General features: G+C 40.9%; 1 protein-coding gene across 3 annotated transcripts in view; it reads right to left on the bottom strand.

Annotated features, from left to right (window-relative positions):
- Positions 1-18387, bottom strand: part of mipol1 (mirror-image polydactyly 1) — a 60149-nt gene continuing 41762 nt past the window's right edge. For all 3 annotated transcript variants that reach the window (XM_017302637.1, XM_008398918.2, XM_017302638.1), the window contains exons 11-14: positions 17377-17427; positions 9574-9668; positions 3061-3255; positions 1-351 (exon numbers count right to left, since the gene is read on the bottom strand). In XM_017302637.1, coding sequence (XP_017158126.1) covers positions 285-351; positions 3061-3255; positions 9574-9668; positions 17377-17427 — 408 coding nt within the window. In that variant the 3' untranslated portion in view covers positions 1-284. The remainder of the gene's footprint in view (positions 352-3060; positions 3256-9573; positions 9669-17376; positions 17428-18387) is intronic.

Below are 18387 nucleotides of genomic sequence, written 5' to 3'. Positions count from 1 at the left end.
TTAGTATCAAGTTCTGATGACATAATCACATTTATTTAATTTTCTGCCTCCAGTCAAAGAGAGAAAAACACACGGAATAAAAAGTAAAAGTGCTCAGTTTTCCAGCTGAAAACACTTCCACATCCAAAACAAGTGAAGGAAACAAAGACAAACATGTTGCTTCATTTCTTCTGCTGCTTCCACATGTAACCAAGTTTTAATCACAAAAAGTAGAAAAGCTTCAACAGTACAAAAAACAAAAAAAACAAACCATCAGTTTGGTCACATAAAAAGGATCTGACGAATCAGACGACGGCACGGAGACTTCCTGCTCCAACTTTCTTCCTCAACACTTCCACCAAACGCTCCAACCTGAGGAGGAGGAAGAGGAGGAGGAAGAGGAGGGTTACAGAGGGGATGATGAACCCTGCAGACCTGAGTGGGAGTGGACAGGAGAACGTCTCAGCTGGTTAATGCAGCGCTGCAGCAAAGCATGCACCGCCGACAAAAAAGTCCACTTTACAACCGTCAATGAGAATATTAACTGCAGAGAGATGTTGATGTGACTGCATGTGTGTGTGTGTGTGTGTGTGTGTGTGTGTGTGAGAGTATGAGTGTGAGAGAGAGAGAGACAGACAGACAGACACACACACACACACACAGAGAGAGACAGAGAGAGAGAGAGAGAGGTTTGGATGACCTTCTAACAATCAGCGAGGTTCTCTCCCTTTCCTATTCAAATTAAACTCCTCATTTGTAATAAGCAGCAGATTTGACTCAGTCCTTCCCATCAGAGAGCAAACATTCCTCTTCACAACCAAGAAACTTGGAAGGCACTTCCCATTCCCCCCCCCCCCTCTTACTCCTTACTCTGCTCCCCCCGCTGGCAGCCAAATTACTGCAGAAAGCCCCAGGTTTGAGCCCAGGAGGACAGCRCAGGACGCAGACGGAGGACTTAAGCTGTTTTCATCACCGATCTCATCCCTTCATCTTCAGGTTGATGAGCTGAGAAGCAGCAGCAGCAGAAGCAGGAGAAGAAGAAGAAGAAGAAGTCACGTTCAACCAGAGCGTTTTCCCTTTTCCTGAATCCAAATCTGCAAGGCTTAGTTCTCTCCTGATCATCTCGGCTGCAGGGACACTTGCGCCATAGTCTGCTGGATATGAGTCATCAGAGCCAAATCTCCTTAGTCCCACATACTTAACCGGTCTTTGAACACCTCCGGAGTCTCTGAGGGAAACTGTTGCTCCATCAACGTGAAGCAGCTGGTTCCCACCAGACACTCCCTCCACAATCAGGGGCGTTTACATGAAAACGCCGTTCTGTGAGGTCATTATTACCTAGGGGTGCACCGGGCACCCAGATATCGGCCTCAGTTTCCTGATCAGCCGATACACGTGAAGCCGATCTTATCTGGCTTGACATACATCTGAGAATCAGCCACTGACCTTCATCACTCTGCCATGACAGACCTGCCCACTGGGTCATGTCTGCATATTTGCAGTTAACAATATTCATTTCACTGTTACCAACTCAGCAACTTTCTTTTTAGTATTAGTCTCAATTTTTTAAATTAAAGATCAGTGATTGACCAGAAAACTGCAATCGGTGCGTCCCCATTACTATGGACTGCTGGGTGAACATCTCCCCTCTGAGTCCTGGAACAGACAGCAGCAGGTCGGTCCATTAACGGCTGCTGGAGGAAACATTCAGCTGGACTTTGGGTCACATGAGGGTCAGACGGTGACGACCATAAATAACTTTTACAGATTTAATCAAGAAAAAAATAATCATTTTAAAACCTTCTTCCCATCTGTCTCTACAAAGACAAGCATCCCCATAGCATGATGCTGCCACCGCCATGTTTCAGAGGGTGTGATGTGTTCAGAGTGGTTTATTTAACATATATTTGATTGATCCCAAAGGGAAATCAAATGTTGCTGTAACTCCCGTCGTGTCCTGTGGGCCACAGGGAGCTCCAGTAGCAGTCAGTCTGGCAGTGAATCTGAAGAGGTTTTACAGACGGCTGCTTGTCCTGACATGCCAACAGCTTCGTTTCCAGTTTTCCACAGTAAAATGTTCTGAATGACGGCATCAGTGTTGGCAGCACTGCTGATTCAAATCATTTGCTTTCCTGCAAAAGATCTGATGGCGTTTGTTCTCTAACATACGTGTGGAAGCAGCTCCACTGTAAGACGAGGCCCAACAGTGGACCTGGTTCTGGTTCTGATAGAGGTCTGCCCCGGTTAAAGGACAGTTTTCTCTTTCCACTGTTGCTACATGCAGCATGTATGAGGGATCGCTTTACGTCACTGACTCCATGCAATCTGCTGAGTTTCCTTAGAAAACATTATAGACAGTTTGAATAATAATCTGAACTTGACTGCATTGTCTGATCATTTATTTATATTTGTGTTATTTCAAGACACTTAAAAAAACATTTCAAGTCAGTCACGATATCAAATGACATGTGGTTTGCACTGTTTGCAGTTTGATAACTGCATAACTGCTCTGTTATCAAACAATGCAGAAAGCTCAGTTAGTTATTCAAGGTCGTTTAAAACGTTTCCAAGGAAACCAGCAGATTGTATTGAGTCATTTTTTCACAGCTTTCACTCCTCCTGGATGAGGACATGGTGACAGCAGACGACTGCTTTGGTTGGTTTACAGCAATCCCTCAGACTGAGCATGCATGTGGTGACAGCGGAGAGAAAGAACTCCTGCAGAACCAGAACCTGGCTCAGTACCAGCAGACACCTGTCACGAACGAGAAGACAGAGCAGAATGGACATGATCAAAGTTTTTAGATAAAAAAAACTAAACAAAAAAAAAACTGAATTGAGTTATAAAATATTGACCAGCTGGAATGTTACAAAATAAACAGAATGCTGTGATTTAATGAAAATCACTCCTGAAACTCAGGAGTGATTTCAGGAGCTGCAGAGAAACTAATAAAACTACAAAACAGGTGAAAACAGAGCAGATGTGGTCAGAGCTGTCAGACTGTTTTCGTCTCAGCTTGATGGGACGAGGAAGCAGCAGGCAGTGAACAAATCTGAGAAAAACGGAACAAATTGACTGACCTGCGAACTCTCTCACTGGCTTCTTGCTCAGCCGCCTGGCAGCGCTGGAGCTCAGCCGCAGTGTCCTCCTTCTCCCTGGACAGCTGCTGAAGCTGCACCACCAGAGACTGGACCTGGGAGGAGGACAAGTCCTTCTGGTCTGGAGAAGACTCAGCAGGAAGTGACATCTGGGATGGAGTGGCGTGGTCCGGAGAGCTGACGGAGGAAGAGGAAGATGGAGAGGAAGAATTGGGTCGGTTAAGAATTGGGTTGGTTAAAATATTTATCTCATTAAATCTTCAACAACAGCCTGAATTTACTGTCTGATTGAGTTAAAGACCTGCTAAAATGATTCCAGGGTTTTGTTGTTTATTGACTTTTAATGCAATGTTTTCAAATCTTTTGAACTTTTCCACGTTGTTTTGGTCTGATTTTATATGACAGACCAAAATAAAGTGTTGCAGAACTGCCAAGTGGACAGAAAATAAAACTTTGTACTGAACAATTGCACAGAGCCATTTCTGGAAATTGTGGCATGCATAAAATAAAAACAAAAAAAAAAAACACACCTTAATACACACTGTTCTGTTCAACAACTGATCTAACTTTGTCAGATTTACATTCAGCCCAACTCTATACACTGAATGTTAAATTTAACATGTTGGAGAAATAAATTGTTTTAAAGCAGAGTTTTTATTTTCTTCATCTAGACTGACGGCGAAAACAAAATGTCTTCCTGCTCCGCCTGCTTTCTGCAGCCTCTTCAGGTGTCTCTGCAGGCGTTCAGCATCAATCCTAGTAATTTATGGAGGCTCACATTTTCATCAGCATAGTCGGACTCGCTCCTCATCTTTATTCTGTTTCACTTTGCCGCAGCTGCTTTGCTCAGAACTGGATTCGGACCCCTCCAGGAAATCCTCCAACTGATCTTAAAGCCCAAAACACACCTCTCCGTGGCTCAAATCTGCCTCACAACGTCTTATCTAATTACTGTTTGTTTGTCGTCCTCATTGCTGGCTGTTTATTTCTGTTATTATTCTACAGGTTATCCAGATTCCTCCAGTCACCAGTCGACTGGCTGCATTTGGACTGAGATGAATCAAACCATCACTTTTGTGCTTCTTATCATTCCTCTACCCAAAGAATCTCTTTCTGACACTTTAATTGGATATTATTTACGGAGCTGAGAAAAACTATCTGCCTCCGTACAGACTTCCTCTGGTTTTGCTTTAAAAGGCCAGTATTGTTTTCCAGGCACATGGTGCCATGTTATAATGTAATCAAGTAACTGTTACCTTCAGTCGTTATAAAAGGCTATATATATCACATAAGACCTAAAAAAAAATTTGACTTCATAATCTAGCGCCTTGTAACTGGGCCTTTAAAAACTCCTGTGCTTTGTGAAACTCCACCTTCAGGGAGTCACAACTATTAACCCTTTAACAACATTTTAACCAGCGTTGCGCTGAGAAGCAGCTTCTGTAATGAACTCAGCAGGTGTTTTCTAATTGCTGCTGGCTAGTCTGAAGGAGCTGAGTGGGGGAGTAATGGTTTTGATTCATCTTACTCCAAATGGAGGGATGCTTGAAACTGCAGAGGAGGAGCTGCATTTTGAAGGTGGGGCTAGGTCCACCCAGGTGTTTTACACAGTTGAGTAACATGCATGAAAGAATGAAGGCAACATTACAGCAATGTTTTGATGAGGGAATAACATCATGAAATGATGTAAAGCTCAAAAAAGTCAATTTTACATGACGCTACCCCTTTAACTCATTTTAATATCAGACAACCTGAGTGAATGCTACATGTTTTCAAATGATGATTTTATTTATTAAATAAAATGAAGTTATTCAGACCAGCAACATTTATATAAGAAATGAATTCCCTCCAAAACCCGATAACTGGTTCCTCCACAAGGCTAGCAGGGTTTTCCTTCACTGAGCAGGAATTTCATTAAACAGTTAATTCAGCCACACTGAAGGAGTTTTGAGCATATCTGGCTTTTTCACAGTCACAAAAGAAAATCTCAATTGGATTTAAGTCTGAACTTTGACCAGGCCACTCCGAAATCAGGTTTTGTTCAACTATTCAGAAATGGCTCTGCTGGTGTGTGTTGGATACCTGTCCTAGTGCGTAGTTGACCTTAAGTTCAAGGTCAGACATTCTTCTTTAGCATTTTCTGCTATAGAACAGAATTCATGCTTCCAGTAAAGCATTATGCTACCACCACCATGTTTGAGGATCATCAATAAGTCTCTCTTACTAGTGAATCCTGAACTCTGATCTTAGCCGAGGAAAATGAAGCTGTAGATGCCGTTCTGGGTCATTCTGTGACCTCCTGGATGAATTGTTGAGTTCTTGGAGTCATTCTGGCAGACTACGGACTCTTGGGAATGTTCTCCATTGTTCCATAGTCTCTCCATTTGTTCTCACTGCCGTTCTCTGATTTGTAACTCTCCTCTCTACACTAGTGGATTGAAAAGAGTTTGATTCTTGTGTTGTTTATGACTGATTTGTTGTTTTACCCTACCTCATGTTATGGAATGTTTTGACTCTATGTGTCTGGTAGTGATCAGTCCTGTGTGTGGATCATGAAACTCAACCAAAACAAAGTCAATCAGTTATTTCATGATTTAACAGGACGAGTTGTTTCCCATAGATCCAGCTTGGTTTCAGTAGCTTATACCAAAAAGACCAAAAATTGCTTTTAGTGATTTTACTCTATTTCTGATGTTAAAACGTGTTTAACACCACACCATCTTCTATGGCACAAAGTGGATGAAATAAGAATTATCTCTCATTCTTTAAAAAACAGAGCTTTAGAGAACAGACAGCACTAACTGAACACACACCGAAGCTGTGTGTTTGTTGCTGTCAGACAGGTTTCTGTTTGAACATGTACACACTCCCTGACTCCAAGTCAAACTCAAGTCTTGCTTCTGAATCCTGATAAAATGTCTTCAAGCACAGCGTAGCTGAAGGTCATTAATGTGGACTGGAGAGGTAAACAGCAGGTGGAGCTAATTCTCCACTTGGTACTGTTGTTATCAGTGATTTCCCTAAGTTTGCAAATCCTCCGGACATCATCCTGGATCAAAAATAAAATATTCTCATTTTAAAGCTGTGAAAACACTTAAAACGTCTCTTGATGGGTAACTTGGTTGTCGTGTTGATAAATAGTTAACGTTTTTTAGTATATGGATTAAATGCTCTGATCAACAGGAAGAAGAAAACCACTAAAACCTATTTTGTTAAATCGGTTTATTTAAAGGGGCAGTATGATGTATTTTCCAGGCGCATAGGGCCATTTTATAGTACAATCAATTAACAATGTGACCATCAATTGTTATAACTATAACAGTGGTTCTTAACCTGGGTACGATCGAACCCCAGGGGTTCGGTGAGTCGGTCTCAGGGGTTCGGCGGAGCCTCTGCCGCRGAGGTAAAGACACACYTGTGTAAAGTCGTGATGACGCCCCGCTTTGCCGTCACTTAATGCAGAGGATCACGTTACATTGTTTAGCCAATCAGTGCTGCGGATGTGCCCTGATTGAAGGAGCTCCACTCTCAGCATGGATTTGAACTTGTGTCTTTAATTACTTCAGCAAAGTTCACAGTTTTTACCAAATTCTGTAGCTTTCGGTGAACTTCTAAATCTGCTCCTTAGTTGCATCTTTTCGGGGTTGCTACTGCCTCTAGTGGCGTGGGGGTGGTAACACAACTAATGTAATTACATTACTAAATCAGAATACCGCAAAGTCTTTATTATTTATAATTTTTTCATTCTCTTAAGAATGTAGAGCTAATTAAATGACCTAAACAAGACCTTAAAGTGGTTCCAGTTTCTCTCGATGGCCAACCTGTTGAAACTGTGGCAAATTTTAAATACCTTGGGTCGTTCCTGGACAGTCAGCTCAACTTTGCTGAAAACACTGATTATATTTTGAAGAACTGTTCTCAGAGACTCTACCTTTTAAGAAGACTTGGTAATCTTGGGGTGACCCAACTAGAGTCTAGTTGGGTGGTGACCCCTACCCGTAGGGGTGACCCAACATTGGGTCATAGGGGTGACCCAACTAGACTCTAGGTCACCCCTATGTCTTGAATTTTGGGGAGGAAAAAATCATATTTTATTTATCACTACAGAAGGGTTCTGTGAATGCGCATATGAAACTGATGGGTTCGGTACCTCAAAAAAGGTTAAGAACCACTGAACTAGAGGTTCAGTGGTTCTGCCGATCGGCGGCCGATCGATCGGCCACCGATCGGCCACCGATCGGCCGATTTCCGTGAAAAAGTGTATGATCGGTGATTGCCGATCACGGTCTCTTGTTGCCGATCACACAAACCGATCACCTGCATCTCATTTCGCAGTCTGCCTGTGCAGCTGGTCTCCTCTTTCCTTCACACTGCGCAACCGCGCAGCAGCAAATCCTAAGCGATGTCGTGTGGAACTATAATGCACTGAGTGAATGGGGAAGTTTGCGTGTTGCTGCGGAAAATTAAAGTACGTGGGGTGAAGCAGGTCAAAATGCATCAACACGACGAATCTAATATGGCATAAAAACATGTGACGGAGTTTGGCTACATCGAGGCTCACTGCAGTAAAAAAGACATAYGGAGGATCAGATAGSAGGTAAAGCAGCGCACAGCTACAAACACTCACCCGGATTAGCATGACGGTCAGAAAGCTAAACAAATAACCTGCAAAATTATTTAAGTCTTCGAGCTGCGATGTAAGACGCTGGTTCTGCTCTCGCTGTTGAACCGCTGCTACGCGCTACAGGTAGTAATATTTCAGACAGCACCGCTTCTACTCCACCTGGTAGTGACTCTCACACTGAACCTCTGCTTAAGGCTGCAGCATATAACGTAAAAAAATACATTTTACATACGTATTAAAACTTTTGCTGTCCTAACATGAGAGATAGTCTCTAAAAAAATAACCAATCTCCTCCCTGTTCTGCATAATTACGCTGCTCAGTCAGAAACAGCCAATCAGAACTAGCAGTAATCAGCTAGCCGCCATGCTATCAGGAAGTTTTCATTCAGTAACTCAGGATTGTTTATTGTAATGGAACCTGTATTTGCCTTTGAATGTTAAGTTTTATACTTAAATTTTTTGGCAATGTTGAGAGGTTTTATTTTGGCTCTTTGCATTATTTAGCCTCTTCAGAGCCGTCATATGTTTTCAGTCTGTTAAAGATAGTATTATTGATAGCAGTACAATTTGCACAATGCCTGTTTTGTTTTTTTTCTTGGAAAAATTTATTAAAAACAAGTTTTTGTCTAGGTGGATTCATGGTTCCTTTTTCCATATAATGTAACTGTAGTGCTTATGATTTAAAAAAAAAATACTTATGTGATCGGTATTGGTGATCGGCCCTCATGGGTAATCGGAATCGGAAGGAAAAAACCTGATTGGCACATCTCTAGTTATAACAATGTTGTTTATATAAAACATGCCATAAAAGAAATTTTACTTTGTAACTTAACACCTTTAAATTGGGCCTCTGTCCCTTTAAAATCTCCTGCTCTTTCTGAAACTCTGCCTTCCATTAAACACAAATCTAAAACAAAAATGTATAACATAACTGCAGTTGTTTAAAGCAAAAAGCCAACGATTATTTCTATTGTTATCAAGTGCTAATAATAAACTGCCAAATCCCAACAACCTGAATGTGATGATTCCCAGCAAAATCTGGCTTTTATATGTGGAATACTGATTGTGGAGAATTGCACGTTTTTGCAATTCCACTGTGAATAGAATAACATAAGTACAGGCTAAACAGTCAAGCTATCTGCTCAGGCAGAGCCTGCTGTCAGCTGCTTAACTTACATGCTGTTTGCACTTTGCCAACTGAAGTTTTAAAACTGCTTTAGCTAAAGAAGAGTCATGAGTCATTTTCTGGTTGTGAAAACACGGCCAGAAAATGTATATTTAAGGTGTGTTCAAGGGATGTGAAACACATTTAAACTGTGTCGGACCAAGATTCTAATTTCTTCTACACTGGCGACTCTAAATGTTACAATGTCATAAAATCACATTGCTGTAAGAAAATGTCAACACAAAGAAAAATCTGAAATCAGGGAAGAGTCTTTACACAGCAGGGAACTTTTACTGTTATTAAAGCTGCAGTATGTAACTTTTACAAACAGTTTTCTTGTACATATTTGTTAGAACTGTCACTGTGTCATGACGGAATAACATGAGAGATGCTCTGAAAATAAAGTCAAGCTCTTCTCTGTTTTCTTTTAAATATGGTGTAAAATAATCATTAACAGCCATTATGAATTAATTATTAATTATGAACAGCCAAAACAGCCATTAGCTGTCCTGTCTGGTCTGACCAGGGAAGAACGTTTCAGACATCAACTGATTTATAGAATCTGAAACAAGTTTTAGATATTAATAAAGGAGAGGATTTACTTTCTGAAAAAAAATCAGTTGTTAGTTTGTTAGATAGTCTTTGAGGCTCACAGCAAAGTCCCAGACAGCAGGAGCAACAATTGTTCTTGTTGCTTGTCACTAACCTGTGATCGGCTTGTAATGCCTGGATCTGAGCCTGGAGCTTCTGTTTGTCGTCCAGAGCTGCGTCTCTCTCCTTCTGCAGCCTCAGCAGCTCCTCCTGCCCAGATGAAACACATGGCAGTCAGACATAACAGTCCTGAGCACAGTTGCTTAAAGTGATAACGCTTTAATTAAATGACGGCTTTTCTGCTCCGTTGCCCATATTCTGAGTGAATAACAGAAAAATGCATGTATGGGTCTACAGGCGTAGAACAACACTCCACAGAGTGCGTGTTTGTGCTTTTAATGTGCGTTCCCACCGAGCAGCAAGGAGATCAAGTTCTGGATAACTATTAGACTGACTGTTTAAATAAAGGCTTAATTAACTAACTAACTGACTAATTCATTAACATAAATGTCAACACACCTGATAATGAGGATTGTGTTTACATCAACTCCTGATCCCACACTACAACATGACTGCAGCCTCCTGCACCACGTCTGCAGGTGCATTTAAGGACACAGTGGGGAGTAGGATAGTAGAGGTTTGTGAACAGAGGAGTGGGTTTGTATTTACTAAAGTCTGATAGAAAGTATGGAGCAGCAGCTGAAAACAGATTCAGAATGATGTGGTTTATTTATGGTACTGCAGCTAACCATTATTGACCTACATTAACATTAAATGCTGAAAAGTTTCAGYGAATGAACCCCATGGAGAGATCAGTCTGAACTGATGGCTCTGGTACTGGGTTAAAACAGGAAACTTTTGAATTCGAAGGAAATTACAAACAAAAACAAAATTCTAAATATGTTCTCACCAGGTTTTCTGGCATTGAGCAAATAGTTAGAATTACTTAAATTATTTCTAACATAAAACAAGAAATGTTTGGTTTGATTTAACTTCAGACATTAGGGAAAATTAAGAGTTTGTATTTTTTTATTTAGTGTATGTAAATATCTGATTTCAGCTGAAACTTGCTGGTCTCTCCAGGTACGTCAGGGTTTTACAAAACTGGGTTCTAAAGCATCACATTTCTGTCTCATCTCTCTTATGGATTCAAGTTCTTCTAATAAAATGTGAGTGAGTGAGTGAGTGAGTGAGTGAGTGAGTGAGTGAGTGAGTGAGTGAGTGAGTGAGTGAGTGAGTGAGTGAGTGAGTGAGTGAGTGAGTGNTGAGTGAGTGAGTGAGTGAGTGAGTGAGTGAGTGAGTGAGTGAGTGAGTGAGTGAGTGAGTGAGTGAGTGAGTGAGTGAGTGAGTGAGTGAGTGGAGTTTGGAGCAGAGCCGTTTCCCATTCGCTTCTCTCCACTTGGTCACATTCACTTCTCTTGTTTACAAGAAAGTCAGCAGGCGCCTTGGAATATTATGGGCTGAAAATGATCAGATGCTGATTCCTCCTACCAAGATAATGTTTCCTTTAAAAGTAATGCTTGCATAAACAAAAGTCTGTTAACCAGCTAATATCAGACAGACTGATGGCAACGAGAAGCCTCTCATTGAATTTTCCATGAGTTTAAATACATTCTTCCAATGATAAATTCATAAAGATTAGGCATTAAAATGTGAACATTTCCCATCAGTGTTGCACAGTGCCGACCCACTGTCCAGGATGACAACATACAGCACTTCCTCTGCACTTCCTGGTTTGGCTTCAGTCTGGGCATTGGTACAACCACTCTGATTTATTTATGATGCTGGTTTGCAGTTGCTAAGTTTAACTTTGTGTGTGTTATGTTATTGAGGAAGATGCTGAGTCAGCTGGTTTCTCTCCAGATATTTGTTAGCAGAATGAAGGCGGGTTGGTGCTCAGGGATGAGGACGAAGTCCAGGCAGGAAAAGACAACGCTACAAATAAAACTTTTCAGAATACCATCCCTTTAAAATGTCTCATCATGCGTTACCTGGCTTTAAATACTCAACTACCGTAAACTTCCAAACATTAAGACAACATGAGCACAAATAATAGAGAAAGTGAAATATGACCAAATTCCAACAGGTCTCCCACACCTGCTGCACCCCCACTCCACTGTTAAACCAGTCAGCTGACTCTTCCAGCACGCAGAGTCCCACTGTATCTTTGGTAAAAGTGCGTCGAGGCCGACTCCAGCTGGGATTACAGGCCCGACCCTGACCTCCTCCTCTTCCTCCTGCTCTATTCTAATTAAAGCCTCCGAGGTCTGAGAGTTTAAAGTGAGACATCAAAAGAAGAACCAAACCCAGAGAGTCAATATGTGTCTTTTCCAGCCGGGCCAGAGGAGACGCTTCAAAAGGGCTACCCGCCTTATTAATCAGAATCATTTCCAAATGAGGTGATCAGTAAGCAGGAGTGACACAGAGCTGACCTTTAACATGAGGAGTTAAGGTCAACGAAAGAAAGGAAGAGTGGTGGGAGGAGGTAATAAAACTACTGTGCTGGGACCTTTGACATGATGAGGGCAGATTAGAGAGGCAGGGGGAGACAAGGGGGAGGAGAAGAAAATGACGGCTTCTTTATTGGCCATGTCAGAGGGAGAGGAAGAGGATGGGAGGAGAAGTTGGAGCTGATGGAGACGGAGGGGTTAGGAGGAAGGAAGGACAGAGCGAGGGAACGTTCTTTGACCTTTAACAAGAAGAGTTGAGGTGAACAGGAGAGGACATTAAGGAGGGGGAAAGAGCTCATTCAGGCTGTGGAAATGAGGTGAGAATGAGCTTAATATCATAAGCCTTTTTTACACATGAAGACCACATAATCAGCTGCAGACTTTCTGCTCAGAGTCAGACAGAGCGGGAGCCAGGAGCAGAGAAGTGCAGCCGTCACAAAGAGAGACAGAGGGTAACCGAACCCACAGAACGCAGCTTCAGAAGAGCAGCACAACGCCAAAACTACAGCAAGACGCAGACACAGCCCTGACAGCTGTTCGGTTTCTGTGACTTCCTGGTGAGGGGGGGGGGGTTCACAGGAACCCACTTCAGGTCACCTCTGGTTGTCGTTTTTAGGGTAGACCATGAGCGGTACAGTTTGTCCCAAAGCAGAATCCTGAAGCCGTCCCATAAAAACATAAAACCCATCCATGAACTGCCTGCATAACACCGAGGTCATACAATTAACCGTCAGCGTACTCACTATTTGAAAGCTGCGTTTCTATTGACCTTAAAGTTGCTCAAATTTGAGCTACAAAAATAAATTTGCTTAAAAGGAAACATCAATTTTGAAAAAACAAACAAAAAAAAAAACACGCGTTTTATGATAAAAAGTTTTGGCGCTCGGATGAGGTGTTTTTTTTTGGGGGGGGGGGCTGTATTGAAATGAATGTATTTCACAAAAACTGCAATGGAAATACTTTTTTCGCATCGCACCAGTCACATGATCAACAACCTGAAACTGGTGGAAAACACTAAGACAGGAAGTGGTAGGAGGATGATGGACGAACAGCCAAACTGCTGCTTAACTTGAGCTTTTTACCAGTTGAAAGGAACTGGTGAAATATAAGGTTTGTTGTTTTTATTCTGTCAGAGATACGGTTCACCACTGCATTATACTGTAGGGATGAACATTAAAACAGAGATTAGGAACAGACTTTAAATATTGGGATATCCATAAAAATGCGAAGTAAAGCCAAAACATTTGGGGGAATATCATTTCAGTTCATGTTGCCCTGAAGTTCTGAAGGATTCATCAGTTTGTTCATATGGAATCTTTTATTGCAGCATAACAGTTTTTCACATGTTATGCTGCATATTTAAGACCCATACATGGAGAAGGTCTAACCTATTTGTATTAAAATAGTGGAAAAATATGGTTCTTTGTTCTGAGAGCTCTCCAAGGGATAAGGTTGTCACCAAACTGACTGGGTGGAAATTTGGATCACTTTGAAAACTCGTCGGTTTTGCATGTAGAAGGAAGAAACCTCATTTCATCAAACTCTGATTTGCTTTATGAGCTTCTTTTTTTAAAATTCTGAATCCACTTTTATTTTTTTTTTCTGCAGGTTAAACCTTTCTGAGGATTTTTAATCAAGCTAAAGATAATTTTTCTTAGGTCATGTGCTGAAAGGTCACATGACCTTTCACAGCTTAATTACATTTTTTACCAATCTGACTGGTTGCTTAATTTGCTTCATCAGTGTTTAACATTTGGCCAAAATGAGAAGCTTAAAACAAATGCTGAGTAACATTTTCACTTGTTGTAGCTCTTATGGACGGCGCCATGTTTGAATGGAGCGTTAAAGGGATTTAGGTACAGACTCAGCCAAACTCAGTGTCCATTTTCTGTTTACTGGTAAAGTTTAACCAGCATTTTGTTTAAAATGTCCAGATATTTCACAGGATACATAATGTCATGCACTCTAACAAGATCCTCAAGGGCCATCGAAAAAGAAACAGGCCCACAGCATCACAGGACAAGAACAGTAAATTGTGGGGTTCCTGAAGGTGCAGCTCTTTTATTTCACATCTATGAACTTTCTGTAGCTCACTTTACAAAATATCACCACATCTTCTACCGTATTTATGCAGATGAGCCACAGCTTGACATCTCTGTCACCTCCTGACTCTAGTTTACTAAAGTCACCAGCGATTTGTCCGTAGTTTAAATTAGTGCTTGAGTCAGTTTCCACTAGCATGTAAGACAGAGGCTTTTGGTTTTGGTCCAAAACATAGAAGAACAGAGATCAGTGCTTAACGAGACACAGAGACCACAGAGCATGTATGAAACCAGAGTGCTTAACCAACACAAAAAACATACTAAATCAGCTTACCATCTTCTTAAAAAACTATGTGAATAAAGGGTTTCCTGCAAAACAGGACACAGAATAACTACCACATGCTTTTATTTTTAGTAGATTAGATTATAGTAACAAGGTCTGTCATGTGTACTAGTCTTTAAATTAAAAATAATTAAAAAAAATATCCGGTAGGCAGGTGGCAGCTCATCCAAAATGGTGCTTTCAGATTCCTGAACACCGCCAGTAAAATGGATCCCGTAACAACCAGTTCTCCAATCACTGCTCTGACTCTCCGTTTTCTCTCGGGCTGAAATCCAAGCATGAACCATCCACACTGCAGTCAGAGCACTTCGGTCAACCAACCAGTTTCAACCAATAATGGTTCAGAAGCAGCTCTGAACTGGTGGGTTTTAGCCTCCATTTAAAGCAGTGGTCCCCAAGCTACGGCCCACGGGCCGGGTCCAGCCCCCTGAACAATACCAGAGAGCATTCAGATTTTTTTTCATATATTGTATTTTCTGGTTTATATGTGGATTTTTCTTCAACCACCAGGGGGATCTTTAGCAGGAGGTGTATCCCGTAAACTGTGGGTGTTTTGTTTTGCATGGCGCATTGCCATGTTTTGCATGGCAATGCGCCATGTTTTGCATGGCGCATTGTTGGACTTTTATGTTATTTAATCAGTACGGTTGTTTGCTAGCGGTAGAGCAGATGAACACACGTGTTTGTTATGAACGCCGCATTCCAGGTTTCCCTCAATGAAATATATACTAGTCAGTCCCAGTGACCGTTTCACTAATGGTTTTTGCCCATGTGCTTTCTGGGTAAAAATCAATCAAGAAACGCCCCCCCCCCCTCAACAATTTCCGGCAACACAGGTGATAAACGTGTAACACTTTTTCTGACTCCGGCCCCCCACCAGAGAAGGGAAAAGTTATGTGGCCCTCACAGGAAAAAGTTTGGGGACCACTGATTTACAGGAACTCAATGTTTCAGTTGTTTTGCTGTTTGGAAGGTTGTTCCAGATTTGTGGTGCATGGAAGCTGAATGCTGCTTCTCCACGTTTAATTTTAAATATAGGTTCTATTTGAGCTAAACTTTAATATTTGTGTTCATTTAAGCCCATCTTTCCTCTCATGTCCTCAGAGTGATGATGCTCTGCATAAATAAACTCGGCTGACTATTCCTAATCGGGAGCAAGAAGTGTTCCTCAACAAATTCCTCAATTTGTCGCACAAAAACCGAGTGTCAGTTGAGGCCACAGTGACATTCAGGTTACATCACATCCTGCAACTTTTAAAGGCGTCTCTGCTCAAGTACTCTTAAATAATGGTCACAAACTGTACTCTAACATTTCAGGTATGTGGTCCAGGTCTGGTATTGATACATACCGTTAGAAGGTCACGGTAAATTGTGCTGCATCCTTTAGTTTGATTTGAAACTTTAGGTTCAAGTCGGTTCAAAGGCCTGATTTAAAAGTTCAGCCAGGAATTGTGGTTTGTGATTTGGGCTGCAGGATTTCAGCAGCTCACTGAGTGTCTGGCGTTAATTTGATGGCAGCTGCTGATGTTTCTGTGTGAAATTAAAATGCTCTCCCGGTTCTAATCCCCCCAGAGCCCAGCCTAATTAACAGGCTTGAGGAGGATACACAGAGCAGCGATACATTAATAACAAAATTTAATTTATTTCAGGGAAAAAAGAGATGCAGGCAGAGATAAAGGAGAATATTTGTTAGCAAGAAAATTTCATTCTTCTCCTCTTGTATGAGATATTTTTTGTTTTCTTTACAGTGTTTTAGTCTTGATTTAAGTGTAAGCTTTAAGCCTTAAGCACAGACAGGTGCAGGGTTTAAGCAGGAACCTATGCATGTTAGCCAGGATGAGGGAGGAAGGAGTTCTCTGCTCAGGAAACACAAAAAGTGATCGAGAAACTGGAGCTGATTCAAAGTTTTCAAAGAGTGAACAGTTTCAACCAAAGGATTTTACATACTTTTTCATTTCATCTGCATATAAAGGGAGGATTTAACATGCTATAGATACTCATATCCCAGTTTTCTCTCAGATGGTCCAATACAAAACTTTGCGAAAAATGTTCCTACAGAATTTCATTTAATCTCGCTGATTGGACCGTATTTTCATGTGTGCAGAAGGTAACCAGGGACAGAGTGTGGCTTTGAGAATTAAAAAGTAAAAATTACGATTCCTTCACTTTTTTCATAAAAAAGTTAAATCCATACTTTCTGTAGTTCACAATCATCCATTTTTACGTGATAACACAGAGGTTTACTACAGACTGGGGCCAGAACTTAATGTGTCACTTAATTAACTAAACATTTTACAATAACAATAAAAATGTTAACGCCATTATTCACATTCACATGTTTTTACACATGAACCTGGCCAGAACCTTTGTATTTGTGCATTTCTGATACGCCCATAAACCTGATGCAAAACCCACGTTCGCTGGATGGACGACGAAGCTGCTTCTCTTGGCCCACTGGGGATCAACTTTCACTTCATCAAACGACCTGATGGGACCGCGGAAAAGACTAATGCTGTGTTTAAGTTGTGCTAATAGGAGTCAGCCTGTAAGTGAAGCTAGTCAAGCCTAAACTAGCATCTCAATGCTAAACATGTAGCAGCAACACGTTTAGCAAGTGTAGACGCGAATGTCAGCGTCTACAGTTCATATTTATGAAGAAGCTCCAGGAATGATCAGGAATTCCTGAAACACTGAATGACTAGAACACTTTGCATCAATCTGATGGGTGAAGAACCTAAATAACCGATCTTTGTTGAGCAAATGATCGGTTATTTGAATAATAATTGAATAAATGCCTATTTATTCAATTATTAAGCAGCACAAAGGGGGTTTAAATTTAAAATATTGCTTATTTTGTCAATATATAGTTTATCTAAACAAAATAATATGTTTTATTACATTAACTCAATTAAAAAACTTTAATCAAGTCCCTCCCCTAATATGGACATATTTCTACAGTGGTGTTGGAGCAAATGAATGAATGGATGGAAGAAGACAAGAATGGAGTCATGGATGGATGGATAATAATAATGGATGGATGGATGATGAACAGATGGACAGGGACATCATCAGTAGTCGTTTACCTGGCTGAATGACTGGTCCTTCTGAAGCAGGTCTTCCTTCAGCCATTTACACTGCAGACACACAGAAGGAGGAGTCAGCGATTCATTGGCTATTAACTCATTTCACTGGATTAAAAATGGAAGCAAGAAGAAGGGATGCATGGGTATGAAGATCTGGGCCAATATTAATAACCGATATCAACATTGACGTTCAGGCCAACCGATCGATCGTTTTTTTGCTATACTCTTTCGACGCGCCACAATCTTCCGCTGCATCACTATTGCCGTCACATGACCAAACAAACACCACATGGTCGACTCACAAACACAACAAGCAACATGGAAATAAACTGTTATTCATATACCAATACTAAAAGGTTAAAAATGAACAGTCGACCATGAAAATGCTCACTTTACACATTAAGAAGGGAAACAATGGAAATATGACATCATTGGTTCTTTGTTCTTAAAAACTGTATTATTTCCAAGTGATAAGGTGGAGACTGTAGATAAAAGCTTCCTGCACTACGACATGTAGATGGAATAAACCTCTTTCTTCCTTCCAGACAAATCTTGTTTGCCTTATATTTATTTCACTGTTTTAACTTGAGTTTTTTCAACAACTTGTAGTTTCTTAAGGCGTTTTCAAAGTTTTTGTTAAAGATAGTTTCTCTTACTACTTCACTAACCAGATTTATAAAGCCGGCTAAATTTACAACTCCAAACATTTCTTATGGAAAATGAATCATACACAAACTTTTTATTATTGAAAAAATACTTTATTAATCTCGAAGGAAAATTAATATATCCTTCAAAGAATCATTATAGATGGTGATATCTGTGGACACGATGGCTTTGCTGCAGCAGTCTGTATTTCCTTTAACTGACTCATGGCCGCCCACTTCAGGTTCAGCAAGAGATCTGTGTTCTCCTCCGAGTATCTTTTAAGTACCGTATTTTCCGCACTATAAGGCGCACCTAAAAACCTTCAATTTCCTCAAAAGCTGACAGTGCGCCTTATATATGGACCAA

This window comes from Poecilia reticulata, linkage group LG22, assembly GCF_000633615.1.
Source record: "Poecilia reticulata strain Guanapo linkage group LG22, Guppy_female_1.0+MT, whole genome shotgun sequence".
NCBI lineage: Eukaryota > Metazoa > Chordata > Actinopteri > Cyprinodontiformes > Poeciliidae > Poecilia > Poecilia reticulata.
The sequence above is the reverse complement of the archived record's forward strand: the minus strand, read 5'-3'. Positions and strand labels throughout refer to the sequence as shown.